This window comes from Boeremia exigua, assembly GCF_020726555.1.
Source record: "Boeremia exigua strain MPI-SDFR-AT-0100 chromosome Unknown C7974scaffold_3, whole genome shotgun sequence".
Classification (NCBI taxonomy): Eukaryota; Fungi; Ascomycota; class Dothideomycetes; order Pleosporales; family Didymellaceae; genus Boeremia; species Boeremia exigua.
The window spans coordinates 113,451-139,528 of NW_025763520.1; the positions used below are offsets into that span (position 1 = coordinate 113,451).

At 51.6% G+C, this 26,078-nt stretch overlaps 11 protein-coding genes across 11 annotated transcripts; 6 read left to right on the forward strand and 5 right to left on the reverse strand.

Moving 5' to 3' along the window:
- Positions 1–1,678: 1,678 nt before the first annotated feature.
- On the reverse strand, positions 1,679–2,146 carry C7974DRAFT_373063 (putative oxalocrotonate tautomerase; the record flags this gene model as incomplete). The annotated part of the gene is made up of 1 exon (XM_046140085.1): positions 1,679–2,146. The coding sequence occupies one exon, from the start codon at positions 2,144–2,146 to the stop codon at positions 1,679–1,681; it is 468 nt and encodes a 155-aa protein (XP_045999747.1).
- Positions 2,147–2,672: 526 nt separating this feature from the next.
- On the reverse strand, positions 2,673–4,091 carry C7974DRAFT_120398 (deuterolysin metalloprotease). The gene is made up of 3 exons (XM_046135140.1): positions 3,789–4,091; positions 3,444–3,729; positions 2,673–3,388 (listed from the first exon to the last, which is right to left on the reverse strand). The coding sequence occupies exons 1-3, from the start codon at positions 3,988–3,990 to the stop codon at positions 2,809–2,811; spliced, it is 1,068 nt and encodes a 355-aa protein (XP_045999748.1). The 5' UTR covers positions 3,991–4,091; the 3' UTR covers positions 2,673–2,808.
- Positions 4,092–6,925: 2,834 nt separating this feature from the next.
- C7974DRAFT_120422 (uncharacterized protein) lies at positions 6,926–8,516 on the forward strand. The gene is made up of 3 exons (XM_046135141.1): positions 6,926–7,201; positions 7,258–7,312; positions 7,359–8,516. The coding sequence occupies exons 1-3, from the start codon at positions 7,123–7,125 to the stop codon at positions 8,281–8,283; spliced, it is 1,059 nt and encodes a 352-aa protein (XP_045999749.1). The 5' UTR covers positions 6,926–7,122; the 3' UTR covers positions 8,284–8,516.
- C7974DRAFT_120441 (uncharacterized protein) lies at positions 8,186–9,313 on the forward strand. The gene is made up of 3 exons (XM_046135142.1): positions 8,186–8,503; positions 8,564–8,838; positions 8,893–9,313. The coding sequence occupies exons 1-3, from the start codon at positions 8,295–8,297 to the stop codon at positions 9,201–9,203; spliced, it is 795 nt and encodes a 264-aa protein (XP_045999750.1). The 5' UTR covers positions 8,186–8,294; the 3' UTR covers positions 9,204–9,313.
- A 1,120-nt stretch (positions 9,314–10,433) lies between these two features.
- On the forward strand, positions 10,434–12,224 carry C7974DRAFT_329331 (uncharacterized protein). The gene is made up of 2 exons (XM_046139056.1): positions 10,434–10,834; positions 10,889–12,224. Exons 1-2 carry the CDS (start codon positions 10,683–10,685, stop codon positions 11,862–11,864), a joined length of 1,128 nt encoding a protein of 375 aa, XP_045999751.1. The 5' UTR covers positions 10,434–10,682; the 3' UTR covers positions 11,865–12,224.
- A 1,055-nt stretch (positions 12,225–13,279) lies between these two features.
- On the forward strand, positions 13,280–14,628 carry C7974DRAFT_387149 (ABC-type Fe3+ transport system). The gene is made up of 2 exons (XM_046141139.1): positions 13,280–13,983; positions 14,033–14,628. The coding sequence occupies exons 1-2, from the start codon at positions 13,391–13,393 to the stop codon at positions 14,523–14,525; spliced, it is 1,086 nt and encodes a 361-aa protein (XP_045999752.1). The 5' UTR covers positions 13,280–13,390; the 3' UTR covers positions 14,526–14,628.
- Positions 14,629–14,720: 92 nt separating this feature from the next.
- C7974DRAFT_120470 (kinase-like domain-containing protein) lies at positions 14,721–16,900 on the forward strand. The gene is made up of 3 exons (XM_046135143.1): positions 14,721–15,474; positions 15,530–15,910; positions 15,964–16,900. The coding sequence occupies exons 1-3, from the start codon at positions 15,153–15,155 to the stop codon at positions 16,845–16,847; spliced, it is 1,587 nt and encodes a 528-aa protein (XP_045999753.1). The 5' UTR covers positions 14,721–15,152; the 3' UTR covers positions 16,848–16,900.
- Positions 16,901–17,306: 406 nt separating this feature from the next.
- C7974DRAFT_387152 (major facilitator superfamily domain-containing protein) lies at positions 17,307–19,611 on the reverse strand. Its single transcript, XM_046141140.1, has 3 exons — positions 18,777–19,611; positions 18,629–18,721; positions 17,307–18,578 (listed from the first exon to the last, which is right to left on the reverse strand). The coding sequence occupies exons 1-3, from the start codon at positions 19,117–19,119 to the stop codon at positions 17,671–17,673; spliced, it is 1,344 nt and encodes a 447-aa protein (XP_045999754.1). The 5' UTR covers positions 19,120–19,611; the 3' UTR covers positions 17,307–17,670.
- Positions 19,612–21,578: 1,967 nt separating this feature from the next.
- Positions 21,579–23,007, reverse strand: C7974DRAFT_387161 (uncharacterized protein). The gene has a single exon (XM_046141141.1). It carries the CDS (start codon positions 22,773–22,775, stop codon positions 21,891–21,893), a length of 885 nt encoding a protein of 294 aa, XP_045999755.1. The 5' UTR covers positions 22,776–23,007; the 3' UTR covers positions 21,579–21,890.
- An 896-nt stretch (positions 23,008–23,903) lies between these two features.
- C7974DRAFT_448390 (PQ loop repeat protein) lies at positions 23,904–25,015 on the reverse strand. Its single transcript, XM_046145667.1, has 2 exons — positions 24,735–25,015; positions 23,904–24,677 (listed from the first exon to the last, which is right to left on the reverse strand). The coding sequence occupies exons 1-2, from the start codon at positions 24,896–24,898 to the stop codon at positions 23,987–23,989; spliced, it is 855 nt and encodes a 284-aa protein (XP_045999756.1). The 5' UTR covers positions 24,899–25,015; the 3' UTR covers positions 23,904–23,986.
- Positions 25,016–25,276: 261 nt separating this feature from the next.
- On the forward strand, positions 25,277–25,843 carry C7974DRAFT_306053 (uncharacterized protein; the record flags this gene model as incomplete). Its single annotated transcript, XM_046138060.1, has 1 exon — positions 25,277–25,843. The coding sequence occupies one exon, from the start codon at positions 25,277–25,279 to the stop codon at positions 25,841–25,843; it is 567 nt and encodes a 188-aa protein (XP_045999757.1).
- Positions 25,844–26,078: the final 235 nt, after the last annotated feature.

Sequence of the window (26,078 nt, forward strand, 5' to 3'; positions counted from 1 at the left end):
ATTCGCCAAGACTAACTTGTGGGTAACTTAAACTTTAGCGGCCCTGTCCAGTATTCCCGCCGTAGCTATGTAGGTAAGTGAATTTAGGCTCTTGGCGAATCGACCCCCCTCTGAATAGTTAGTCCTTAATAACGTGCTCTTATAGAACTTGAGGTTGGTACGCAATGATTTGCTTTCTGCGCTTGAAACAGTTAAGCCTTATCTTTCTATAGTCGGTACATTTTGCTCTCGTAAGCTTAGAATAACTAATCATCACCTAAGTAATACGTGCGATACAAATCTAACAGCTACGGAATCTTTCCACGACTCAGAAGAACAACGCTTCTTCTTCTTTGCAATTAGGACTTTTGATACACAACCAGGACTTTCGCTACATCTCTGCGGCAACTTAGCTGAGGAGACAGAGCATACAGAGCCCACAGATTGCATGTATTTGAGGTGTTTGACTCGTTCCTCCTTATGTGACTACACTAGAATGTCAATACCAGACAAGGACGTAGATGCCCCCCAAGGGAACATTCAGACTGTACAAGTATCAACAGTGAAGAGCTACATTTTGGGATTATACCAGTAACAGTCAGGTCCCTTGTTATGGGATGTAGAAGCACAGGCATCTTTATCGCGGAAGTGAGCTTCTTTCGAGTTTCTCGAAGTCAGCAGTGCAAGCTGGGGTCGCGGCCGACGCTGCATCGCACAAACCGTACAATACCCGTTCGGGCAAAAAGGTCTTGAATAATTGAGTTTGTTGGGCAGGACAGCTTTTCCTAGAGGTATCTCTACATAGATCGATACCACGGCGCGGTATCAAGACCCAGGACTCTGGGGGCAACCAGATCAATTTGACGGATTACGCTTTGCTAGGCTGGCTGAACAGTATACAAAGAAGGGTCGCCATCATTTTGTAGCCTCAAAAGCAGACTATGTCTTCTGGGGCCAGGACAAGCATGCTTATCCAGGTAAGTGGCCAGCAAAGGCTGACCAGTGTTGATCAATTGCTTCTATGCCGTTTTTTCGCTGCAAACGAGATCAAAACACTCCTCGCAATGATTGTATTGCGCTACAATACCTCTCTTGAGCACAGCTTAGGACGTCCAGCCGAGATCCACGTGGGATCATTTGTGAGCTATTTTTCCCTATTGTGGATCCATCCCTTAGTAACACCCATAGATCAATCCGAAGTTTACAGCTAGAATTGATCTAACAGAGGTGTAGATACTTAGGAAGGTTTTACATCAAGAACAAAAGACTCCGGTGCAATCTAATCTAGGGGAAAGTTGTTTTGCTGCCTGTGTTGGCAATTGTTGGCTACCGTGTCTGTGCACCCCTGTGCACGACTGCAACCCCTATAGGTATTCACTACCTTTACTAGTATCGGGAATAGGTCCGTAGTCACAAGTATCAATTAAGATTATTATGTATTCATGTTCAACCGTCTATAAAGCTTACGACTTTAGCACTGTAGCTAAGGATTTCGCGTGGTGTTGCAGCCGCTGAGAGCAGCGATCGATGGAGTTACATGGAAGATGACGGGTTAGAATACTAAATTTCAGCAGATTGTATGTGGTGTGCGAGAGTATTTTCATATGTAGATGTGGATTTGACACTCCCAACGACATGATCGCAGATATTTGTGGTCCACGCTCAAGTGCACCAACAACCCTGTAGTCAAACATCAAGTTTAAACTATGACTTGGTCTGGAAGCTCATCAGTCTCTCTTGGAAGGACCTTGTTTGCCTCCTTCCACTTCATGAACTCCGGGCTGTATAAGGTAGGAGCGTATACTCCATTGATCTTCCAGAGTAGAAGCTCAGTTTCGTCAACATGGTATTCCCAGTCATATCCTTTCTCTGCAATGTGCGGAGCCAGCGCGGCGTCGATTTGGCTTGTCCAATATGCGTAGTTCTGGCGGTCCAATGGCATCTTGCCCGCGATTTGATCAACGGTGATTCGTACAAATGGCTTGTTTGTCTCTTCCCCTCCGACATAGAGTCCATCGGCCGGCGTCGGGACAAATGTGACTACAACGTAGAACTTCGGGATCTTGATGACATCCTCGTGAAGTTTGGTGATAGAGGCAGCTAGAGCCTTTTTGGATGCTGCATCCTTGAAGATGGAGTCCGTGTGATATACGACCCAGAAAGGCATGGTGATAATTGCTGCTTTCAATGCGAAGTCGGAGTAGAGAGTCTGCTTGTAAGGTGTGTGAAAAACAATGCTGTGCGGTTGTGTAATTAGAATCAGTGAGAAGGACTATAATCATCTTTTATACTGAACAGCACATGGCTCAAAACTTGCGTATTCGTATATGTGATGAGGCCAGTGCTGGGTTAGCCAGTCCTACATCGGTACCGGAGACTACGGCTTCCGATCTTGATTGATTACTTATCAATCTACCAGCGCTCTTGTGAGACCAGAGACTACGGATTCCGATCTTCATCGATTACTCATTAATCTATCAGCGCTCTTGTGTGACCAGAACCTATTGTCATCGCTGCCTGCGCGAGACTGAACATGGTTCTGCGGAGGGGGTGACACCCTTAGAGGGAGTGGAACTACGAAATGGCTGAATGTCAACACGAGAGTCTCTTAAGCATGATGTAATTCAATTGCAGGGGTAGGGTTGTCAAGTCAGCTTGCTTTGAAACGCAATCCGACGATTGAAAATCATGTTCACAGTTGGACTCCGATCAGAGTACATGAAGCCTCGTCATAAAAGAAGATTGCTGTCTCGTATCATGAGCTCATACCACTCAGTACCAAATGTTAAGAACTACTTCTAATTCACACTGTCAAATTCTCCTTTGTGTCTAACCAACGGTGCAGCCACCCAACCTCACGCTCTCAGCGTACATCTCGTACGTATCGGCATTCGCAGCAGCTTGAGTCGCGCTCAGCTTTTGCGCCGCAACATATCCATATCCATAATCTCCAGTACCGTACAAGTGAGTCATCTCATGCAAGATACTACCCGCCTTGTCATAGTCGTCATTGGCGCACCCAGATGCAAGCTCTGGGAAATCCCAAAAACCGTTGTTTGGGCACGGAACGATAACGTTCGCGCTGGGGACGGTATAGAGGAGGGCGTCACCGCCAGAACAGTCCCCGTAAGTATCAGAGCAAGAGATCTTAGGCGAGGTGGTCTGTACGTTCTTGACGTCGGTGTAGATGGTCTGAACTTTGGACTTGACCGAGGTTGACTTGAACCAGGTGGTGAAGTAGTCGGCGCCAGAACCAGCAGCGGTGTAAGCAGCGCCGGCCATGGAAATGGCGTCCGAGACGCTGGTTTTCAGGGTAGATGTTTGGGACGTCGAGCATGAAGAGTAGGTGATGGCGCGCTTTTGAATGCGAGAGTTAGAGGGCTCTGAGCGCTTGTGCGAAATGTGTTGCCTAGGAGTCTCTCGTAAGTACTTTGTTTTGCCACATTATTGGCGCGATTACATACTCAGCTGCAACACTCTGGTCTGGAGTAACATCGACTGAGCTGGTTGTAATATCCGCACAGACGGAGAGACCTTCGAGGGAAACAGGAACCTCTTCTCCCGTAGCGTAACGGAAACCCTGCACGGCGGACACTTTGGCGTGTTTAACATCCTTGAGTTTATAGCTTTTAGCTGCATTGACGGCTACTATGACCGTCTCTCCAGCCGAGATTTTCTGGAAATTGTCGGCACCAAGACCAGTCTTCTTGTAGTTGACAAAGACTCCTTCAAAGGGAAGGGCGTTGCCAGCTGGGGGTTTTGTGAGTAAGCGTGCCAGATCAAGTATGAGTGATCGTAAATTTGCTTACCTGCATCAGCTACCAATAGATCCTTGGTCGCGTGAGCACTGAAGACAGTGTTACCCTTGAAGACTTGGAGCGCTTCACTCCCAGTGTTGGTGATCTGGACGTTGACAACGTGACTAGTGGACCCCGCAATTGAGACCGACAGAGGGCAAGCAGCTGAAGCCGCACCGGCAAGAAGAACGACGGGAAGAGTGTTTTTAAGCATGTTGATCGGTGCTGGTAAAGAATCCTGCAATCAGGATGAATGCTGAAGCGACTGGCGTTGTTGGTAACGAGAGAGCGACTCGGCCATTGTTAAATACTGCCAATGCTCGATGTACGCAATCTTCGACACCATTTCAATCTGATAGGTACTGAGTGGATCAAATCTAGGGTATTACGGAGGATATCCTGCGATAAGCAGGTGTTCAAGCTATTCCAAGGCTTCTTGGTGAAGCTTGGTGGATCTTGGGTGAATGCTTCGGCTTGCCAAGCTGTCTTACGAACATCCTACAGATAATGGGCAATATAAATCCTGTGCAAGCGCGTTCTGGCCGGTTTTGACGATCCTCTAGTGCCGGATTTGTTGTCATGACCGCAACGCTATCTGAGGGTCCTTCCGGAACTAGGCGGGTGCCTCATGATCCTATGTTTTGCGCTACATCTCTCAAGGAAGGTTCTCGGCAATCAGCCCAGATTAGGACTGACGAAACTCTGGGGTTGCAACATCAAATCTCTCCATCAATTTCAAGTGATGAGATCGACACCAAACCACGAAGATGAATGCAACCTGCTCAGCATTGACTACCATTCGCGCAGCCTCGCTCGTGACTCTCTCGTGCCCGGGATAATACCTAGCGCATCGGCAGTCGCCAGCGCATCTCTATCATCCATCAAGCGACACGGTATTTAACCTCAATGCGGCATCGCAAACCAACAGACCTGCCCATATCTGCTACATGGTTGCATGTGAGCATAGCATAATCAACACGCGTGTCTCTGAATGAGCCGATTGGCTGTGGGGTGTTAAGTTTCCGCACTCGACGCTTGTGTGGATCACCGATCTTTGAATGACAGCTGGCGCACATCAGTTCCCAAAGATGGTGGGTAGCATAAGACGTTGCAACGTCTCCAAGCTTTGTTTGCGATTTTCTAGCTCTCGTACGATCTCGTCTTCCATATTGCAAATGACACTAGGTAAGCACCACCATTAGCGGATGCACAGAGAGGGAACCCTAACAGCTGTAGAGACGACTCTTTTTTGCCGCTTGCATTGATCTCTCTAACAGTACTGCAACCCTCTTAGCGATCTTGAGCAAAAAAATAATCCTTCACTTTCGCTTACGCCGAGTCCGAAGAGGGGAACGACTGGCATGGAAATTAGATAGACTGACTGGATGATAGTTTGGGTTGCTGAAGAGCATCCTACGTGATTCTGAACAGCACAGGCATCGACTTAGTCCTCACAATGTGGCGGGTCTCGTTTGATGATTTGCAGGACAAATTAAAAGACAGTCCGCAGCGGGCTTGCTGTCGCCACCAAGCTTCTTCGACTGACAGGGCATCTAAACCGCCTGAGCAACACAACATTCAGACACAGGTTAGCTGTTCAGATGGACCATAGGTTTGAGGACAATATTCTGGCACGACAAGACTAGTCGTCCATTTCAGTGACTAGATGTGCGAGCACATGCGAGATGCACAGCCTGGTGCAGCTGAAGACGCATATGTGGTTGATAAAAGATAGCTTATATATGCCCTACTAGCGTTTATGTTGAAGCTACGTCTAGACTTTACTAGGTGTAGGGATCGTTGCCGCTGAGTTGTCCCCTCTTTGATCCTTCTGGTCTTGCCCTTCGCTCTGGAAGCTCACAACGGCTGATATCAAGAGAGCACACTAATAACACTCGTCAAATTCCTAACATAGTACATGTGCTCGTGAAGGTACGAAGTTGCACTCGTGCAAGAAGGCTCAGGAGGCAGTACGAGTCATCTTGATATGTTCAAGACAAAGGCGAACTCGCACAGAACTCTCGTCACTATACTGCTTAGGCTACACTCGCGGTGGATTGGCGATGGTGCTGTGCCAAATCAAATCAAGTTGTTTCTTGAATCAGTTGGTATCATATCGGTCGCGGATCAGCCGACGATCTTAGGCTGCTTGCAAAAATGGAAACTAATCTTCACTATTGCGGGCGTTTTGGTGTCTTGAGTCTAATCTACGTTCACTGAATATGAGCGATTAACTCCAAATATCTGGCCGGTCAACAAAATGCAGCACAAACCCCAGTATCTGTAAGATGCTGCATTAGCATAATTGTGCATTATTGCTTGTTTCACTCAGAGCTTGCGGCTGGGCCCCTTTGTAGACGCAAAGACTCCGTAAATCTGCTTTATAAGCAGCTACAAAGTAGCGATGCCATCTGGTCGAGCGTAAATCCAACTGTGTGACCCGGACGACAAGTGAACGCACGGATGAAATTGGCCCTAGTCATACAACATAAATATAGCGGCTCATAGGCTCAATACCTGCTATAGTACTCACCACCCAGTGAATATGGTCGATCTCATTTGAATGAACGCCAACAAAATCGTCGTAGCGAGACCGAGAACCCGAAAACTGGCGACTCGCTCTTGGAGAAATGGATTCATGCAGTGAACGGCATTAATGTAAGTCGATCGACCTGTATCAGACAGGGTTCTCCATTCTTTTCGGATTATTAGATCCAAGCATGAATTTGCGGCGACTAGTGTCGAACTGACCACAGCTACAAACGTGATGTAGTACAGCGGAGTGGATATCGAATGAAAAAGAAGGAGAGAATGGCACTCGACAAGGATTTTAGATGGAGGACGGTGGTACTGGAAAATCTGGCGTAAATGCAGTCTAATTTATACGTCTAGTAGCCTGCGTTTTGCAACTTTGGTCCGAGAGCTTCACATCACCTTTTGTACGACGCGATGCCGGGCCAACATCTTTGTCGGAGCACAGAGCCACTATAAGCTCTGGCTGGGAACAATTAGAGTATGGTACAAGGGCGACTATCTGGCACTTGTTGCTGAAGCCAAGCCGAGCGGACCGACTAAGATCTCAAAATAGCAAGACAATTTACAGTTCCACCGACTAGAATTTCTCAACCGGATTAAACCCACATCGTCGGCAAACGCCCACATGTGAGACCTGACCTACCAATTCTCACTCTGTCAACACACTTCCCGACGGAAAAGATATATACCACAGCAGGAGTTCATCATTGCTCGATTGTCACTAGAACTGGGGCTGCTTCGTTCTTATCTGCGTCTGATACTTATATCTGTCATCACTATTTTACAGCAGTTATATTGTGCTGAGTGACTAATGCGAAGAGAACATGTTTGTTCGAAGTGTACAGTTTCGTACGTCAATAGAAGCCATCTACGGCGACATGAGGCAACACGTCAGTACATCTCACTCCATGCGGTGAAAGCAATCGCTTATAGATCCCCGGTACAGATCAAGATACCCCTGAGTACGATTGTCCAGTTTGTACTAAAAGTTTTAGAAGACGGCAAGTCAACCCCCTCAAGCCTCTAATATTGGTTCTGATCTTTTAGCGACGTGGCTAGACGTCATACAACGCAGTGCGCTTTAAAGACCGGACAATCAGCGCCTGCACCATTGCAGGCCGGCAGAAAGAAGCGATCTTGCGATAATTGTGCTAGAACAAAGCTCGCCTGCGACCGAGACATGCCATGTCTTGTTTGTGAAGCGAATCGCGTCCCGTGCACTTACAATCGTCTGCGTCCCAAGCGGGAGCTTCCTCTGGCCGTGGAGGCGCAGCCAACTTTGGCGGGAGATATGAGAGCATCCAGCCCTGGATCAGTTTCCCTTAACTTTCATCTGAAGTTTTCTAATGTGGAAAATGCACGGAGATTCGACATACAACGAATTCTGGATGATGTCATGGGCTATTCTGATGATATCGTAGAGTACCGAGAACTGCACAGGTGCAGTGATTTTGATCTGTCTTCTGGACTAAAGACATGCTTGTCCGTCGAAAACTCGCTGCTCTTATCAGACCATCCTTCCGCCTGCTCAGCAGAGTCGCAATTACGAACCTCAGAACCTCACACCGCCCACCTACGGACCGAAGGCTGCCATCAGGGTCTCTCTAAAAAGATTGACGAGGCCGTCGCTCGATTCGTCTTCTCTCGAGAGTCCTATATTGGAACAGCAATGTGTACACGTGAAACACATCGGATACGAACTCTTTTCAACATCGACAATTTCACGGCATTTGTGGACACCTACTTTAAGTATTGGCATCCTCATCTACCGATTATATTAGTTCCAAGTTTCCATATTACGGAAGCTCAGGACACGCTACTCTTGGCGATCTTCATGGCGTGTTCGATTTGTGCAGCTCCAAACGACTCTCACTTCGAGGCAGATGAATACTTTGATATCATCGAAGAATATATCTTTGACTCCGACGTATTTCAAGATTCAGCTGCTGGATCTGTAGCTGGTATAGGATAAGGGAGATCGAGATGCTGCAGGCAGCGGTCATTCTAACGATGCTTCAACTAGACGCTCCGAGCCATCAAGCCCGGCACCGAGCGCGATCTGAGCGATTGCCAAACATGATACGTGCTCTACGCGCCTTGGGCTTGACTAATAGCGATGGTGATGGTCGTAATCCGAGCTTTGTTGCGGGCAACACAGGCTATGCGCTCGATATTACTGAGAATGTGGCAAGGTAAGCAACTCTGAGTAATGGCTCTCAATTCGCTTAATGGAGCTGATATCGTTATTGAAGACTAGTCTACTGTACGTACATCGTCGACTGTAAGCTGGCAGTCTTCTATAGAGCGTCTCCGCATCTGAACGTTGGGGAGATGACAGTCAAAATGCCTCTCAATCGCCACACATCAATAGTAGCGGAACCAGCTTCATTCGGTACGAATGCTTCCAAGACAGATACCATGTCTCTTGCTACTTGCATTAGGATTATTCTGCACGCTAGTGAAGATGAGTGGAACTTACAGGACTTTGTTGGCTTGTCGATGTTCGATTTATTTGTAATCATCTGCGGTGTGTATTCAGACCAGGTTTCATGAAAATGTTGGCGCTAATGCTAGAAAAAAGCTATACATTCGATAATATCCACAACAAGAGCCAGCCTAACGTTGATTAACAGTACACACGGTATTGAAACAGGATTGAGGAGATGGCGGAGCATATGGGACGCAAACTTAAACGTATTTACGGAAGAGAACAGTACACGAAGTTTCATGGCATGCGCTCCAGAAATTTGGTATTTGACAAAGATTGCATTGTATCATGGCACCTACGAAAAGCTGTGGAGCATATCCGGTGGTACTACAGATACTGAGGATATGACCATATTCCATAAGGTTTTGGTAGCACTAGGGTATACTCAGGGTGCTAAACAGTAGAATGCTAGGCCTTGCGAGCACGTGGTATCTTCTCCACTAAACAAGATAGTAAAACGAGCTGATTTATATTAGTTTCTATCTGTACTAACCTGCTTAGTTTTTCAGCTTTACCTTTCTTTCCTGCTGTACACCCTCAAGCATGCATATGCAAGATATACTTTGCGGCCATTGCAGTTCGAAGTTTATTCGTACAATCACATCCCTACCCCTTGTACAAGGAGGTAGCATCAACGGACGAGAATACGAAGTGCCCCACAGAGGTTTCCGGGGATTTCTGATAGGGCAGTAGCCACTTTTGACAGGTTTGATTGGTTGATATTGGATCAACATCTAGTCCGTATGCTCGTCCGTTCAGGCACCCCCTTGTAGGTTCGGCCCGGCCCGACCCTCTTTTTATGATTTGTTCGGTTCAGCGGCAAAAGCCGAACGTCCATAGTATGTAGTCTGGCTCCCGAACTATTGCTGCAAGGTAGCGATTAGCCTTAACTGGAGACGGAATACATCCTGATACCTTCTTCAGATACCGCCCTGCCCAGTGCCCCCGACCATGAGGTCTGGGACTACTATGGTATATAGAGTTTAGGACCTCTCTATACTTTACTTACGTACACAACATCTATCCAGCTGATGAGAGAACTCAATTGCCTAAATCTATAGATATAACAGTGTACAATATTAACGTGGGGGAAGGATTGCGTATACTAACAAGCACTGATAGACTGAACCCGTTGAGTTCGAGCAACATTCTCTGCCATTTTGACACGGAGTGTAAACTTACGGCCCCTATACTTACCGCAGCACACAAACAAGCCCGACGAGCAAGCCCTGCGGTAATTTGTATTGCCAATATCCCAAAATCAATAAACAGTCTCACAGGTCTCACTGAGACAAACACGACCCAAAATGAACCTATTCCAGTTGAGGCCAGCAAGGACCACGAAAGGGATCTAGTACAGAACAGAAGAACCTAGCGACTATAAACCTAACGGTTATCTTTGATCACTACACATCAATGGCGCCTAATACCATGTTTTGCTATACATGGCGGCCTTTCTTAATGTTTAAACCTGTATAGTCACTCATGACGACGCTTTGCAATTCCTCTAATTATTGATCCACTTAAATAAATAGCTGTCTAGCAGTAGTTTAATGCATTCTCTGCCCAATTGAGCTCCAAAACGTGCTACAATAGTCCTGGGATAAGTCACAGCGTCACTTCAATAATATTAGCATCCATGCCAAGCACAACGCAGCTAAGACTAATTATAATCAACTTATGAACTCTCGTATTGGCATCCGAGCCATCCCGCAATAATCGGACCATCAGCCTTCTCTTCGTCAATTGCTAGAACAGTTACTATATATATAATGAAGGGGATGCCACAGTGTTAAACTTCATCACAATCGTTTTGCCTCGACTCAACCAACTCCAAACTCGCCGTTGTACCCAATCCAAGAGACCTTGACGATTCAAGCACCATGGTCCATATTCCAAGTATGATTGTGAAGAGCTGGATACTCATAGCCGGTGTCACCCAGGCTGCACCAGCAGGGCTATCAGGTTTGAGTTTGCGGCAAGATGCGGAGCCCGCGTCCTGCACCGACGAGGTTCGCCTGATACGACGAGAGTGGTTTGTTCCCCCTCTGGATCTTGTGCTTGCAACGTTTCACTGATAATGTCTTAGGGGGGACATCTCTTCTGAAGAACGCCTGGCTTTCATTAGCAGCGTTCAGTGTCTTATGGAGCTCCCATCGCGTATTCCTGAAGGCCTTGCACCGGGGTCTCGAAGTAACTACGACGACTTCATTGCAACGCACATTAATCGCACTCTCAACGTGCACACAAATGGGGTTTTTCCCACTTTTCACCGCGAGTTTATTTACATCTTCGAAAATGCTCTACGTACTGAGTGCGGCTATCAGTATGCTCTTCCGTATGTTGACTGGACAAAGTGGGCCAGTGATCTTGCTAGTTCACCGATCTTTGACGGCAGTGAGACATCGCTCGGCGGCAATGGGATCTTCGACGCGAATCGTACTGCTGCAATTATTCCAGGAACCACAACAACGCTAGAAAACGGCGATGGAGGAGGCTGTGTGGTAACCGGTCCTTTTGCTAATCTCACTCTATCTTTCCAAGTCTTTCCTCAGATTACGGACTTTGGCAACCTTCCAGTTCTCGAGGATCCTTTGGGTCACTACCCACACTGCTTGACCAGAGACCTGAACAATGCCATCGCAAGGGCTTCGTACTCAACTTCTAAGATCGACAACATCATCTCAGCTCCAGACTTCATCAACATGGTAACTGAACTCGATGCCTCTGGTGTCGACGGCAACAACGACATAGGTGTCCACGGCGGTGGTCACTACTCGGCTGGTCCGGATATGTGGGATTTCTGGGCTAGTCCATCTGACCCTACGTTTTGGTTGCACCATGGTTTTGTAGACAAGATCTATGCTGACTGGCAGTCTGGTGATCCTGACACACGTGTTAATGCAGAATCAGCCATTGCCGGGACAGATGCTCTCTTCAACGATGGATCAGGCACCGCCGCCACGCTCGACTATGTCATTGATATGGGCTTCCTAGCGAGGGGCAAGCCAATCAGAGACATTGTCGACATCTCAGGAGGGGACTACTGCTATAGGTATGAGTGAAGCTCGATGTGGATATCATACTAGTCTTGGAGATGACTCTACTTGGCTATCTTGGATTTGGGCTGCTGTAATGTGTATAGATACAATCTGATTTAAGTACCTCACGAGCTACCAATGGGACTCGGCCAATACTCACAAACACTGTCTTGCAACACTACAGTGCACTACAATAGCACAGACTCGCACGTATAAAACCTAGGTGGACTAAGTAGGATCTTGCTAAGAGCTTAGTCTCGAGGGCGTTGTGGGATAGCGGGAGTGTACTGAATCGGATTATAAGATAAGAACGAGAATATATAATAGCACGTAAGGGGAAAGAAATAGGAGAAGTTTAACTATATAATTGTCTAGAGAGTAGGTCTATAACTATCAATTACTCTTACTATTCTCCTATATCTTTCTCTCTCTCTCTCTCTCTCTCTCTCTCTCTCTCTCTCTCTCTCTCTCCCTCTCTCTTCTGCTATCTTAGAGGAACTTAACTATGTCTTCTTACCGATAGATTCACTCTTCTGGCATGCTCCCTTTGAGTAACTTACTCGCAGGTACGTAATCTACTACGTAATAAGTCAAAGAAGGGTGTGATGAGCACGGGCTAGATAAGTTGTGAAAATTAGAGACTTAGTTAGGGGGATGTACTAAACAAGGGGATGTACTATCCACTTGCAATGCAAGGGGATGTACTATCCAAGGGAAAGTACTATCTAAGGGAATTTACTATCTAAGGGGTTGCACTACGTGTGTGATTACGGTATGGAACTATTCCAAAGTATCTTACGCGTCGTTCTTCTAGCTTTGTGCGATGTGCCGTGCCTCTCTGTCGTGCTGCAACGTGTCGTCGCAAGCTACTCGCTATTCAGCTGGCCATAGCAGTTCCTCCCGGTGAACCAATTCTTTTGGTACAGCGGCTCTGATGTTGTTCTTCCGCACGTTCAGCAGGCGGCGTGATTCCGCTGGTGGTTGGTAATTGCCAAGAAGTCACATGATCGCTGATCTGGAGTATTGCTCCACCAGCATTCGTAAGACACGGACGAGACACTTGTTGGCGGCCCCGGTGATCATTTTAGTCAATTCGAAACACGCTTTGGATTTCTAAGGAAGTGCGGCAGTAATAGTAGGTCGGCACTCTTTGTCAGTCCGTCCTCAACAATCGTAGAAGGAGGAGGGCTAATTTAGTTACCATTTTTAATCGCTTCCACCTGCACAAGATCAAAGCAGTATACCTTTGAATCAAGTAGCACAACGACATCAATCATTGCTCAGTAGCTCTTCTACTGAGTTCCTTTACAAAGTGATCGCAAGAACAGCCCAGTATAGCGTAGTTCGGCAGCTTGGCCACGGACCGAGCCGGGTAAACCACTAATGAGATGATGAATCGTTGATGTACAACAATAAATCATTGATGTACAAGGATCAATCATTGATGTACAGCCTCTCTATATAAGAAGTCTTCAAATCAACAATCGTAAATATCATCAACCACTTCATTATCATCATTGCACAAACACTCAATACAGCAGATCGAAATCATGCGCTCCACCCTTCTTACCCTGGCACTTCTTACGGGACCAACCCTGACTCGCGCCCAAGGACAGACATCTAATGGGACATACGAACAAGAGACTCGCAGTCTTGATGAGATCTATCAGGCTGCGCTGGCTGAGGGTGGTGTCGTCACCCTCTGGCATGGTGGTGACGAGAAGAATCAGCAGGACTTCTTGAAGCAGGCATTTGAAGCGCGCTTTCCTAACATTACCCTAAACGTTACTGTTGATCTGTCAAAATACCACGACACCAACCTTGACGTACAGCTTGCTGCTAAGAATGTCTATGTTGACAGTGTTATCTTGCAGACAGTCCACGACTTTCCACGCTGGAAAGCAGAAGGTGCCTTACTTAACTACGCACCTAAAGACTTTGATAAGGTCTACCCTGTCTTTAAGGACCAAGATGCTGCGTATACAGGTCTCTTTGTCCTTGGTTGGTCTATTCAAAGTAATACCAACAAGACTGAGACAGTACCAACGTCTTACAACGACTTGACCAGGCCTGAGTTCAAGGATAAGCTGGTCCTTACCTATCCTAACGACGATGACGCGGTCCTCTGGCAGTTTGATCTTCTGTAAGCTGGATCTCGCATTTAATGTACTACACTCCTAACATTTGCACAGCCTGAAAGATCCTGCTTTTGGTCTTGAATGGTTCGACGCGCTGCTTGCGAACAATCCTCGCTGGGTCCGTGGTACCGCCACACCACAGACTCTCCTCAACGCAGCAAACAGCAGCAGCGTAGCCACCTTTACTGCGGGCCACTTCTTCCAGCCCCTGTCAGGCTACAGCAAAGTGCTGCCCACCGAAGGCACCTTTGTGACCTGGGCGCAGACAGGCGCTATCTTAAAAGACGCACCACATCCCGAGGGTGCTAAGCTGCTGCACAACTTCCTGCTCAGCGACGAGCAACAGGCGGGTCGTGGGTGGAGCATTAGGAGCGATCTGTCGGTGGTGGAGGAGGGTATCGAGCCAATCCTTGAGCAGCCTAACACGCGTGCAGCAGAGTGGGCAACGTGGATGGCTGATCGCGAGAATGTAGAGAGGCTGAAGTTCTTTTTTGAGCAAAGGATTGGTACCGCGCAAGGTCTGAGTCCCCTTGAGGATGATTTGTAAGCAGGGGTGACGTACAGCTACAGTTTAGTCGCAGGAGGCTGTGTGTATTATGACTGATACTGTAGCTAGCCGAAAAGTGCGCCTGAACCGCCGATGAGTTGCCGAATTACCTCGGTGACTAGCCGGCGGTTCTCAGGCGTAGTACATATCTCTTCCTTCGCCGCGATCTTCTTACAGCGTGCACTCCCAGCTGATTGACAACTCAAAAGTGCCACGCCATTGATCCACACTGTTTACATCAGTACCTACCTTGTGCTGATCTCACTAAGACCTCGCGTTCGGTCACCTTCACGTGCGCCAATGATGTGTCGCAGGTCATGACAATATCGATACTACAACCCGCGTCACCGACTCTGACAACTTGAGCGTGTTAAATACGCACCAAAGGAAATCAGATGTCCTCTGTACTGGAAGTTGTTCTGCTGACACATCCTTTCTTCTCTGGCTTGGCGTGCCATCCAATCGGAGTGACACGCGTGTACAAGAAAGTCCGTACGCAGACCATGCCAACCTTGTTTTCTATTCCATCTCTCAGTATGAAATTCTGGAGCGGCAAGCATGCGATATCGTACAGCTCATCTAGAACGCTTTCGATACTCTGCCGGGGTAAGATCGTCACCTGTTTGAATGAGTAATCAAGCTGTTATAGGCGAGAGGCTAAGTCGCGAAGAGCTTTTCAAATACACAAATGGTCGCTTCTTGGTCAGAGAGAAGGAATCATGCGACCAAAGATATCTGGAATTTGATTTGGACCAACTCTGCGCTGTAGCCGCCTCTGTCAGCAGTAACAAATCGCCTGTCCGCACAATCGAGAAGCTCGAAGGTGGCTTCAGCAAGGCATTAATAATGAGCAAAGAAGATGGTACGGAGGTCGTTGCTAAACTTCCCTTCTCTATTGCTGGCCCGTCCAGGTACCTAACAGCATCTGAAGCAGCCGTTCTGCAATACTGTAGGGCCTTCGCGTTTCACATCAAAAAGTTTGTGGCTGATTGATGCGTCAACAGTGCATAATCACACCCCAGTTCCGGTCCCTAAAGTCCTAGCATGGAACGCCGACTCCTCAAACCCAGTTGGCGCCGAATATATCATAATGGAAAAGGCTGCTGGCTGCCAACTAGTCAAAAAGTGGGGAGAGATGGAAGATCTAAGTCATTTCGAATTCATCAAAAACCTTTGCAAGATTGAAGCTGATCTAGCGGCAATTGCTTTCCCAGCAAACGGAAGTCTTTACCTCCGTGAGTCAATGAGGGCCGGCGACAAGTACAAACCTCTAGCGCCTGAGATAGACCCCTCTGGCTCTTTCTGCATCAGGACGTCTTGCGAGCGGTCATGGTTCGGCAAAGACGAAGCGGAATCTATACAGGCTCGCTTTGACCGAGGGCCATGTGAGTGAGACCTCACCAATTCCCTTGCCTAACTAATGTGTATACGTTATCAGGGCCCACTCTTCCTGCTTTTGGTATTGCGCTTGTCAACCGTGAGATTGCACGCATCGAACAAAACCCCAAAGTTGTACTCTATGGGCCACCACAAGGCTCTGTTGAGGAACAGATCTCCACCTTGAACACGGCCAAAGAGGTCTTTCTCAAGATGGACACAGACACTCTTCCTGGACGCTTGCCGTGGCCGACCTTGTGGTATACCGACCTACACATGGGAAACATTTACGTTTCTGAGAAGGAGCCTACCCAAATCGTCTCAATTATCGATTGGCAATCGATCGTGATCTCGCCTTTGTTCTATCAAGTTCGCTTCCCTGAACTCATAACCATTGGTGAGGACTACGAGCTTGGACCTGAGATACCAACGCTTCCGGAGAACATCGACGAAATGGACGACGATGATCAAGCAGTTCTAAGGTTCAAACACAAACAAGCAATGAAAGGCAAAGCTTATGAGGCTGCCAGCGGTTTCAAGAACAAAAATGTCTTCAAATCTATCCGCCTTCCTCCCCTTTCTCGACAACTCTTCCTTCGTTGCGGAGAAGCGTGGGAAGAGGGCATTGTACCTCTTCGAGTTTGCCTGATTGCCATAGCAGACGTATGGAAAGAAGCTGGGTTTACCGGCGACTGCCCGTACGAGTTCAGCAAGGGTGAGATTGAGCGGTATCAGCATGAATTCCAAAAATACCGGGATCACCACAAGATCTGTGAGCTCGCTCGGGAGTATCTTGGTACTGATACCGACGGCTGGATTGCCCCTGATGATGACTTCAACGAGAAGCAGCAACGAAACAAGGAACTCCTTGACATTTGCATGGCTCATTGTGCAGAGTATGGTAAATCGACCGAAGAAATGCGGAAAATATGGCCATACTTATAAGGGTCTGGGTGTCGACCATTCAACTTGCAATAACGTACCACCGCGTGCGCCAAAGATCCCACGCCGACAGGAGTGACTATAAGATCTGCGTTGAGGTTCTAATCATTCAGCTGCTCTTCAATCTCCGACAGCAGGGTCGCGTAGCCCTCAACCATCCAGCAGGGCATGTCTTCATATCCTTCGAATGCGGTATCTTGAACGAAGACTCCTCCTGCGTGGCTAGATACTCGGTCCAAGCCTCTCCGACTGCACCAGCGTAGCTGTGCTCCAAGACTGTTTCTTTCGCGCCTTTGGAAGAGATAAGGACAATATAGGGGACGTGACTGCGGGCCTCAATCCCAATGACTCTACCCATAGCAGCGAGAGCACGTCGCTAGTTGCCTGTACTTGCTGTGACTAATTCAATGCCTGCGTTTTATGCAGCTTCCGCGGACAACCTCAGAGGTAAATTAATTATTGTATTGTACGATGCTAGTCTTGGCCACGATGACGCGGCAGAATCCCTAAAATGCTCCGAGGATCCTAAATGCGGGGAGGCTAGGCCATTTGCTCTCATCTTTGACGAACACGGATCTAACGCCAAGTTCTGACGCGATGCCCTCTAAAGAGACGAAGGGTGTTCGTGCGTAGTTTGCTAGCTGCTTGTGAAATCCTCAGCAAGGGTGCTGTCGACTCGGGTCGGGGTTTCTCTGCTATTGGAGAAAATTGGCAGCGGGGAGTGGGTTATCACGAAAGTATTGCTGCTTTGCGCTTTATCTAGCCTAAGCTGACAATACCCGGGCATGACTATTCCCTCTTCAGACGTTTGCGCCAACGAATGCCTCTAGCATATTGTTCTCCAGTTGCTGCCCCAACCCACAATCCTTGTGACCAGGAAGACTGCAAAAGCTGCAAGATACAAGCCGCCAGCGAACACAATCAAGCCTGTGTAATTTCCTCCGCCGGCTTCGAGTACAGCACCGGCCGCGGGAATGCCGATAAGAGCCGCGAAACTCGCGATCGAAAAGGTCGTTCCGTTCCTCTTGCCGTAGTCCTCAATCTTGCAGACTGCGCCCACACAGACAGGGGTCAAAGATATACCGGTGCCAGACCAAAAACCGAAGACGATGGCGAAAGCAGTGATAGCTGCCTCGTTCCGTGCGGCTGTGAGCCACAAGGCAAAGATGAGCGTGGCGCATGTCAGTGATGTGGCGAGCATGGTGTTGAATGTGCCGAAGCGGTCTGCGACATAACCAGGCAGTGCACGTCCTGGAATGGCGCCGACATTGAGAAGGGCGCTGATGAGATAGGCCTTTTGTTGGTCCACGCCAGAGTGAATGGCGTACAGGGAGATGAAAGAATACGGGACGAAAACGGAAAACTCAATAAGGAACACCGCAAGTGTGGTCAGAGCGTACTTGGGGTCCTTGAGCGCTGCGAGGTCGATGGAAGCACCCGCGTGCTCGTTATGTGGCAGTCTTTTCTTAAGCAGGAGGCAAGCGATGATGCACATGAAGAGACAGACAAATCCGACGATGCGCATTGTCCACGGGAAGCCGATGATGGGTGCGAGATAGAGGATCAGCAGCGGGAAAACGACGCCTCCCACGCCCCCGGCTGTACAGGCAATACCAATCGCAAGAGCTCGACGCTTGTAGAACCAGTGGCCGACGGCAGACACTGCAGGTGTAAACAGCAGGCAGGCGGAAGACCCGCCGAGAACGCCAAAAGACAACAGCAATTGATAGTACTCTAAGAAGCGGATTAGCTTGATCGTTCGTCCTGCGTCCTGAGATACCTACCAGTCGACACGCTCATACACATTATGGCTGCAACAATGCCGATACTACCCGGTACAATCAGGTATCGAATGTCGTGGGCATCAAAGATTGGTCCTACAGGTACATGTCAGCGCTGATACTTGAAGTTGATATTAGTCGATCTACTCACCAACCTGCGCACCGCCAATGTACAAGAAGAAACAATATGCACTGAAAATCCAGCCAATGGTCGACTCAGAGTACCCATGAAGCTGGTTCTCGGATACCCAGGCTTGCAGAACACCAACGGTATTGAGCAGGCCCATGGAGGGCACCATGGCACAGAATGCACCGAGCACCACTGACCACGCCGTGGCTCCCCCTTCGGGATACTCAGAGTCGTCGTCGCTGCTGTACCGCAGAGACTCTGCCTGGCTGAGATTCGCCGCGCCATGGGGCTTGAGTTCGACAGTCGCTGGAGCAGCCATGCCGGACGCAATTGTGTCTGCCGGAGGCGGCGTCGTAGACAGCATGGTGCAAGACCTGGGCGGTGAAGTATATACGGGCGCTGAGAGGTGTAGTCGACCAAACTCTATCAAAACATAGATTCAAATTGAGGTAAGAGACAAAGTCATTCAATCATTTTCTACGAGACTCAATCGCAGCAGTCTCCAAGCAGTATGATCTTTTCCGAGGTTTTCATAGGGGTCCCTGCGTCGAGTCATGTCGCTGTGGACCGCGGACCTCCCCGACGGAAGATGGCTTTGTCCAATGAAGGCGGGGTTAGGCCACAGGCGCTTTTGCGTGGAGCTCTAAATTTCCTTCCATTACGTTTTTACAGAAAATTTCGTAATGTTGTTTGGATCCTTGGCGGCCGTTGCGCGAGCTTGTCTCTGATTAGGCAGGAGCGAAGATTTCGACTTGAGCAGCTGGTGTAAGCAGGAGCCGTGCCTGCTCGCGGGGAATCTTGGCGTACACATGTTATTATGGGGTCATTTTGGTAGATGACAGCGAATTTGTGTATGTATCGTGGTTGCACAGAATGAAATTGGAGTCCCGGCGTGGCGAGAAGCCGCGGGTTTGCACCTTTCTCTCATTGGCCGACGAGCTTAGTCAGCCCTGTTACTCTCTTTCCCTTCGCCGTGAAAGCTGTAGACCAGAGATCAAGCTATACTCGAAGTCCCATGGTTTGGACACAGAGCATGCAAAACAGACGTACCGGGTCAAGGAACTGTTTGACCCTCTTCGCCGACATCCTCGTCCAAATGCAACACCTTCATCGACACTGCCTCTGACATGCTACAGTCACGCCCTCCCGTGATATGCGCCATTGGCTATGGCATCTCATCAGATCTAGCAGGCATTGAGATGATATCTTGCCGACTGAAATCTCGTCTATCCTTGGCACAAAGACACTTCCAACACCTCATCTCCAAACTTCATCAGTACATCGTCACCTATGCTGATGAGCCATCAGTACGGCAACACAGAAGCACCTGAGGTCAGCCCTTTCATCCATCTGGTTCAATCCGCCAACAATCCGGCCCTACACAATGCACACTCCAGTCGTGTTGATCTAGCTGCAGGTCGAGGGCACACTGAAGCAGTCTGGAACCATACCGCAAAGAAACATCAACCTTGGGTCAAGCGAGCGGCGGTCCCCTCGTATAACAAGGGCTTAATATTTACTACTCTATGTCTGCAAAGAATCCAGAAGCTGCGCGACAGATCAGCTTCGGCCTAGACCGTACCTGCACGCCTGCCAATATGGTCTACCTAAACTGCCATTTCTGCCTCGTGAGTCGTGAGAATCGGTCCGGTTCCTGATGATACACCCCAAACGTACTCTCGCTGCTCGCCTCGGAATGCGGTCCAATTCCTGGCCGCCAGTGTGCATTCCACAACAAAACATGCTACAAACCAACCCCTACTCAAGTCTTGGAGCTCCACCTCCTCTTCCAGACCCTCTCTTGCGCGTGCACAATCTCATCGCGACGTCACGAAATGAGGCTGTCGCTGCGTCGATCTAATCGTTGTCCTCTGCTGCTGAGGTTACTCAGCACAGCCGCTGTGTGTCTGCTCGGGCTGACCCCACCTGCGTCCAGCCGTCCGACAAGCCTTCTCGAGCGCGATGATGACTGGAATCCCATCAGACGGGTATCGGGTAGCGAGCCTGTACGCAGGGCATCCTTGGGAATAATCACAGTACGTTCAGGTGTGTCTAGGTAGCAGGCTGCGTCCGCGAACCGACGGCCAACGAGACGCCGCTCTTGTTCTGCGTACGTATTCTTGCTGTCTGTGATTGCTGCGTGCTGCATCCCGGGACAGGCTGACGTGCTTTGTAGCCGCCGAATAACTCGTCGGTGCCGGGGTATACATACGCAGGCTGCTATCCAGATCCGCTGCCCGCGGTGCCAGGCAGTGTGCCTCCGTACTTGTTGACCGATGGATTTTACACGTCGATGGCGGGGATGACGTGGGCCGCGTGTACTGCGTACTGCTCCAACTACCGCTACGCGGGTATCACGCTCGGCTACGCGTGCAGATGCGGCAACGCTTTGAATTTTGTTACAGCTACCGTGCCTGACAGCGGCTGTCAGACGGCATGCTCTGGGAACGCGCTGCAGGCGTGTGGCGCGAGTAGCCGGTCGGTGGTGTTTCTGAACTCCAACTATGGGAGCCCGCCGCCCGTTGCTGCTCTGGCTGTAGTACCGCCGTCAGTTGCTTCGACCTCGTCAGCGAAGGTGCAGATTGCTGCGCTGTCTGTACCGCAGCCAGTTGCCTCGACCTCGTCGGCGAACTTGCAGATCTTATCAGTCATCGAGATGATTGCTGCATCGCGCACATCGTCGTTGTCTTCTATTATCTCGACGGCGTCTTCGACTGCTGCGGCTGTGTTGGCTGCGCAGATACTATCTACCCAGATACTACCTACTGTTCCTGCCGTCTCCAGCGCCTCGATATCATCTCGTCCACCGTCGACTTCTCTGGTGGGTTCAACACGGTCGACTACTTCGTCAACGAATGCACTAGCGGAGTCATCGGACTCGTTCGGGACGTTCAACGCCCTAGGTTTTGGTCTACCAGCACTGCCGGTAGTTCCAGTAGTGTCAGTGCCAGTGGTGCCAGTGCCGGTAGTATCGGTGGTGTCAGCGGTGCCAGCAGCCCCAGCTTCTGTATCATCAGCGGCTAAGACAACATTGGCAAATGCTCTCCCCGCGCCGGCAACGACTGTACCAGCTCCTTCAGCAGTCGCCTTGGGGTCATCAGACCCGCTTGGTTCCTTCAACGCCCTCATGTTGGGTCAACCAGTACTACCGGTACTTCCCGTGGTGTCAGTGGTGCCAGCACCAGTAACAAGCACTCTCCCCGTGCCGGTAATCAGTCTACCAGCACTGCCGGCACTGCCAGTGGTATCATCACCCGCTCTTGCATCATCAGCAACCAGGGTATCAGTACCACTGACAAGTACTATCTCCGCACCATCGATCAATACACCGGCTCCTTCAGCGGTGGAAGTATCAGCATTAGACTCAATTGGTTCCTTCAATGCGCAAGGATTTGGTCTCCCAGCACTACAAGCATTGCCAACGGTGTCAGTGGTGCCAGTGGTGTCACCGCTGCCAGTAGTGTCAGCACCACCAGCTCTTCCACCATCAGTGGCCAAGGTATCGATACCATTGGCAAGCACTCTTGCCACGCTTGTCGTGAACACACTAGCCCCTTCAGCTGTGGATGTATCAGCATCAAACTCAATTGGTTTCTTCAACGCCCTAGCTTTTGGTCTTCCAGCACTGCCAGTCGGGTCCGCACCATCAGCTCTTGTACCGATACCGTTGACAAGCACTCTCCTCGCGCCAACAATCAACAATCCAGCCCCTTCAACAGCAAGGGTATCAGCATCAGACTTGTTCAATTCCTTGAGCGCCCTACCGGTTGGCCTCCCGGCAATATCAGCAGTACCAGCACTACCAGTACTACCAGTAGTGCCAGTACCATCAGCTCTTACATCACCAGCGTTCGCGATACCACCAGCAAGTGCCCTCCCAACCGCTGTCGCACTGCCGCTCATTAACGCGCCATCTCTGAGCCTTTCACCAGTCCCGGCCGGCCCCAGCCAAAGTAGCAGCCAGCAGCTGACGCCAGTCCTCACCGGCGCGGCTGTGAATCTCCCACCGCCCCAGAGCATCTTAAGCCCGAGCACCACCGCGCCGCCAGCCCTGCTCTCCAGCACGCCGAGTCCTGGATCCCAACCCACTGAGAGCCTGCTTCCACTTGCGGCAACCGCGCTGTCGTTTCCCGGCGGGCTCGCTGCAGCGCCCGTAGTGTCTGTGGTGTCTGTGGTGCCTGTGGTGCCTGTGGTGCCCGTGGTGCCTATAGTGCCTGTGGTGCCTGTGGTGCCTGTGGTGCCTGTAGTGCCTGTAGTCTCTCTACCCGCGCCCGCAGTGCCTGGAGTGCTCACAGCACCCGCAGTACCCACAGCACCCATCCCCGCACCCGCCCCAACCCCCTCATCCTCCGCGCTGCCCTGGCTCACGCCCCCGAACCTCTACACACCACCCCCGGTCTCGGTGCTCGCACTCGCGTCACCACTGGTATCCGCAGCACCCGTAGCCGGCGCAGCGCCAGTGTCGTCCGCGCTGCCCTGGCTGACGCCGCCGCGCCTGTACACGGCCGAGCCTGCGCCCGCGGTCTCGGTGCTCGCGCTCCCGGTTGCGTCGTCATCAGTACTAGCACCAGCACCAGTCACGGGCGCGGGCGCGGGCGGGCTCCCGTGGCTCGCGCAGGGTGTTACGGCGGCGCAGGTCACGGCGTTGAATCTCGGACCCGCGGCTTCGTCGGCCTCGCTGCTCGCGCCCTCGCTGCCCGCGCCCAGCGCGCCGCTGATCCCGCTCGTACCAGACTCCCCAGCGCTGCTCACTTCCAGCCTCCCACTTCCCCCACTGGCGCCAGACAGCACCCCAGCGCCAGCGCTCATCGCCTCAGGCACCACGCCCGGCCGCGTATACACATACACCCTCCTCTCCACAGGCGACGCGGTCATAGACAACGTACTCCTGTCCCCAGCCGCGGGGGTGCTGCAGGGAGTGTTGCTAGATGGAACGCGTGTTGGGATGGATGCGGCGGGGCTGTGGATCGGGGAGGGGGGGCTGCGGGTTGGGTATCCGGCGGAGTTTGTGGCGGTGGTGGGGGAATTGGGGTTGGGGGGTGTGCTGCCGCGGGCTGGGGGGTGATGGGTTGAGAGGGTATCTAGGGGGTGGGGAGTTAGGGTATATTGATTGTTGCAATCGACTGGCGCGTTGCGTGACGGCGATGGAACCTCCTCGTTGTGCGAATCCTGCATTGATTTCTCCGCCCCCGCATCCCCACGGCACACGACTCCCGCCCTCCACGCCCGCCCTACCTCCTCTCATACGCCGGTACCGCGCCCAACTCCACCACCCCGCCCACGCCCGCACCCCCAACGTCGCCCCCGAAATCCGCCCTATCCGGCGGCGGACTCCTAACCTCCTTCTCCCCATCCCACGCCACCCCCTCGGGCCCATCGCCCCACACCAAATACTGCACCGCGAGCCCGGCATCACACGCAGCCTGAAACACGCCACAGGCCTTGAACGCCCAGGGCACGGCCCCGGCCTCGCTGGCGAAGAAAAACCACATCTTGAAGCTGTCGCCCAGCACCCAGTTCGCAATCACCGAGGGCCGGAAGCCCTTGCAGCCGCGCCGCTGCCAGTTGGCGAGGAGCTGGGGTAGTGGCAGCGTGGCCTCGGTGGCGAGCGCGATCGCGCCGAGCAAGTCGGTGTACGGCAGGAACCAGCGCGTCGGGGACAGCACGAGGTGCAGTGCCAGCAGCGCCGCGGCGAGGTAGGTCACGAAGGCCCAGTAGGGGCGCGGGGCGCGCCACTGCCAGAAGTCGTAGGGGCGGCGGCGGGGCGCGGGCGCGCGGGCGAGCGCGAAGGGCGTGTGTGCGAGGGCCGGGTTGGGGCGGTGCGTCAGCGCGACGTGCAGCAGCAGGACTTGCACGGCGATGGTGAGCAGGGCCTGCACCAGCAGCGAGGTGCTGAAGTGCGCGCCGAACCAGTAGAAGATCCTGGTGAGTGTTAGAGAAGGGGGGGGGGGGGGGGGTGCGAGGGACAAAGCGGCGCACTTCAGGATGCTGGCGACCAGCATGATCAACGGAATGTCCAGCGAGAAGCCGGCCGAGCTGCGCGTCTTGTGGATCGAGTAGATCTGGTCCGCATAGCTGGTCACGGGGCTGGTCGCGATGAACAGCGGCGCGATGTGCGTGACGACGGCGTTGAGCCCGAACATGATAACCGTGCGAGGGCTGGCAGCGGAGGCGAGGCGAGGCGGCGGCGTAAGTGTCCGAGGGCTGGCAACGACACCTCAGTAGCGAACACGGGCTGCAGAAGACGGCGGACGCGACGCCGCCAGACGCGAGAAAAGGAGAATCTGCGTTCCGCGCCCGTCCGCCGCGTCCAGTCGCTCCCTAGCCCAGCCCAGCCCGACCCAGCAGCGATCGGCCGGCCTGCATTAGCTCCCGCAACCCTAACCTTATCGGCCTTATCTGCATCGCACCTCGTACCGCCATGCCATGCCGACAGTGCCCCACCACTCGCTGCCACCGCGCACCGCGCCGCACACCCCGTACACCCAACGCGCCCCTCCACCGCACTGCTCCCTCACGCAATGGCCCACACCGCCTTCTTCTACGGCACCCTCATCGCCCCGCCCGTCCTGCACCGCGTAATCTGGGGCTCCCCCACCCCGCCAACACCGACCCACGCGGCGCTCCTAACCACCCGCCCCGCGGTACTCCACGGCTACCAGCGGCGCCGCGTGCGGGGCGCGGATTACCCTGCTATTGTGCCTGCGGAGGGGGGCGAGGTGAGGGGGGTGTTGGTGGAAGGGTTGAGCGAGGGGGATGTGTGGCGGTTGGATGTGTTCGAGGGGGGGGAGTATGTGAGGCGGGTTGTGCGCGTCAGGGTTGAGGGGGGCGGGGTGGAGGGGGACGGTGTTGCAGCGAACGGGGGTGATCAGGATCAGGGGGGAGACAAGGGCGGCGCGGCGCAAGGACTCGCAGAAGACTCAGAAATCGGGGCAGAAGTAGAAGTCGACGCCGAGGTGTACGTCTGGATCGCCGGGCCGGAGCGGTTAGAGCCCCAGGAGTGGGATTTCAAGCACTTTGTGAGAGAGAAGATGGGCGCGTGGGTTGGGGGCGGGGAGGGCGCGGATGAGGGGTTCAAGGGTGCGTGATACTTGGTAATGTGGGGTAGGTTGTGCACGCTGACACGGTGTAGATGTTGATGAGGCTGTGGAGGCGCTGCGGCGGGCGTAGAGTGGAGTGCGGTTGTGCGAGCGGCGTCGATGGGTTTGTTGATGACAGCGTTACTGGATTCGTCACGGCTCGTTTAGAACGAACGGCGTTCATGTGTCTGTTAATTTTAGCGTTTCTAGGGCCGACAGAGCCCGCTTGAACGAGCAGCATCAC

Coding starts and splice junctions, on each gene's coding strand:
- C7974DRAFT_448390 (XM_046145667.1), bottom strand. CDS start 24,898: ATGTTCGGGCTCAACGCCGTCGTCACGCACATCGCGCCGCTGTTCATC. Junction 24,678..24,734: donor CTGGTCGCCAGCATCCTGAA/GTGCGCCGCTTT, acceptor AACACTCACCAG/GATCTTCTACTGGTTCGGCG.
- C7974DRAFT_329331 (XM_046139056.1), top strand. CDS start 10,683: ATGGTCCATATTCCAAGTATGATTGTGAAGAGCTGGATACTCATAGCC. Junction 10,835..10,888: donor CGCCTGATACGACGAGAGTG/GTTTGTTCCCCC, acceptor ATAATGTCTTAG/GGGGGACATCTCTTCTGAAG.
- C7974DRAFT_387161 (XM_046141141.1), bottom strand. CDS start 22,775: ATGCTCTGGGGCGGTGGGAGATTCACAGCCGCGCCGGTGAGGACTGGC.
- C7974DRAFT_120470 (XM_046135143.1), top strand. CDS start 15,153: ATGAGTAATCAAGCTGTTATAGGCGAGAGGCTAAGTCGCGAAGAGCTT. Junction 15,475..15,529: donor AGCAGCCGTTCTGCAATACT/GTAGGGCCTTCG, acceptor ATGCGTCAACAG/TGCATAATCACACCCCAGTT. Junction 15,911..15,963: donor TCGCTTTGACCGAGGGCCAT/GTGAGTGAGACC, acceptor ATACGTTATCAG/GGCCCACTCTTCCTGCTTTT.
- C7974DRAFT_120422 (XM_046135141.1), top strand. CDS start 7,123: ATGCGAAGAGAACATGTTTGTTCGAAGTGTACAGTTTCGTACGTCAAT. Junction 7,202..7,257: donor ACGGCGACATGAGGCAACAC/GTCAGTACATCT, acceptor TCCCCGGTACAG/ATCAAGATACCCCTGAGTAC. Junction 7,313..7,358: donor ACTAAAAGTTTTAGAAGACG/GCAAGTCAACCC, acceptor CTGATCTTTTAG/CGACGTGGCTAGACGTCATA.
- C7974DRAFT_120398 (XM_046135140.1), bottom strand. CDS start 3,990: ATGCTTAAAAACACTCTTCCCGTCGTTCTTCTTGCCGGTGCGGCTTCA. Junction 3,730..3,788: donor TCTATTGGTAGCTGATGCAG/GTAAGCAAATTT, acceptor CAAAACCCCCAG/CTGGCAACGCCCTTCCCTTT. Junction 3,389..3,443: donor GACCAGAGTGTTGCAGCTGA/GTATGTAATCGC, acceptor AGAGACTCCTAG/GCAACACATTTCGCACAAGC.
- C7974DRAFT_387152 (XM_046141140.1), bottom strand. CDS start 19,119: ATGCTGTCTACGACGCCGCCTCCGGCAGACACAATTGCGTCCGGCATG. Junction 18,722..18,776: donor CATTGGCGGTGCGCAGGTTG/GTGAGTAGATCG, acceptor ATGTACCTGTAG/GACCAATCTTTGATGCCCAC. Junction 18,579..18,628: donor GTGTATGAGCGTGTCGACTG/GTAGGTATCTCA, acceptor TCCGCTTCTTAG/AGTACTATCAATTGCTGTTG.
- C7974DRAFT_387149 (XM_046141139.1), top strand. CDS start 13,391: ATGCGCTCCACCCTTCTTACCCTGGCACTTCTTACGGGACCAACCCTG. Junction 13,984..14,032: donor CTCTGGCAGTTTGATCTTCT/GTAAGCTGGATC, acceptor ACATTTGCACAG/CCTGAAAGATCCTGCTTTTG.
- C7974DRAFT_120441 (XM_046135142.1), top strand. CDS start 8,295: ATGCTGCAGGCAGCGGTCATTCTAACGATGCTTCAACTAGACGCTCCG. Junction 8,504..8,563: donor ATTACTGAGAATGTGGCAAG/GTAAGCAACTCT, acceptor TCGTTATTGAAG/ACTAGTCTACTGTACGTACA. Junction 8,839..8,892: donor TTTATTTGTAATCATCTGCG/GTGTGTATTCAG, acceptor GCTAGAAAAAAG/CTATACATTCGATAATATCC.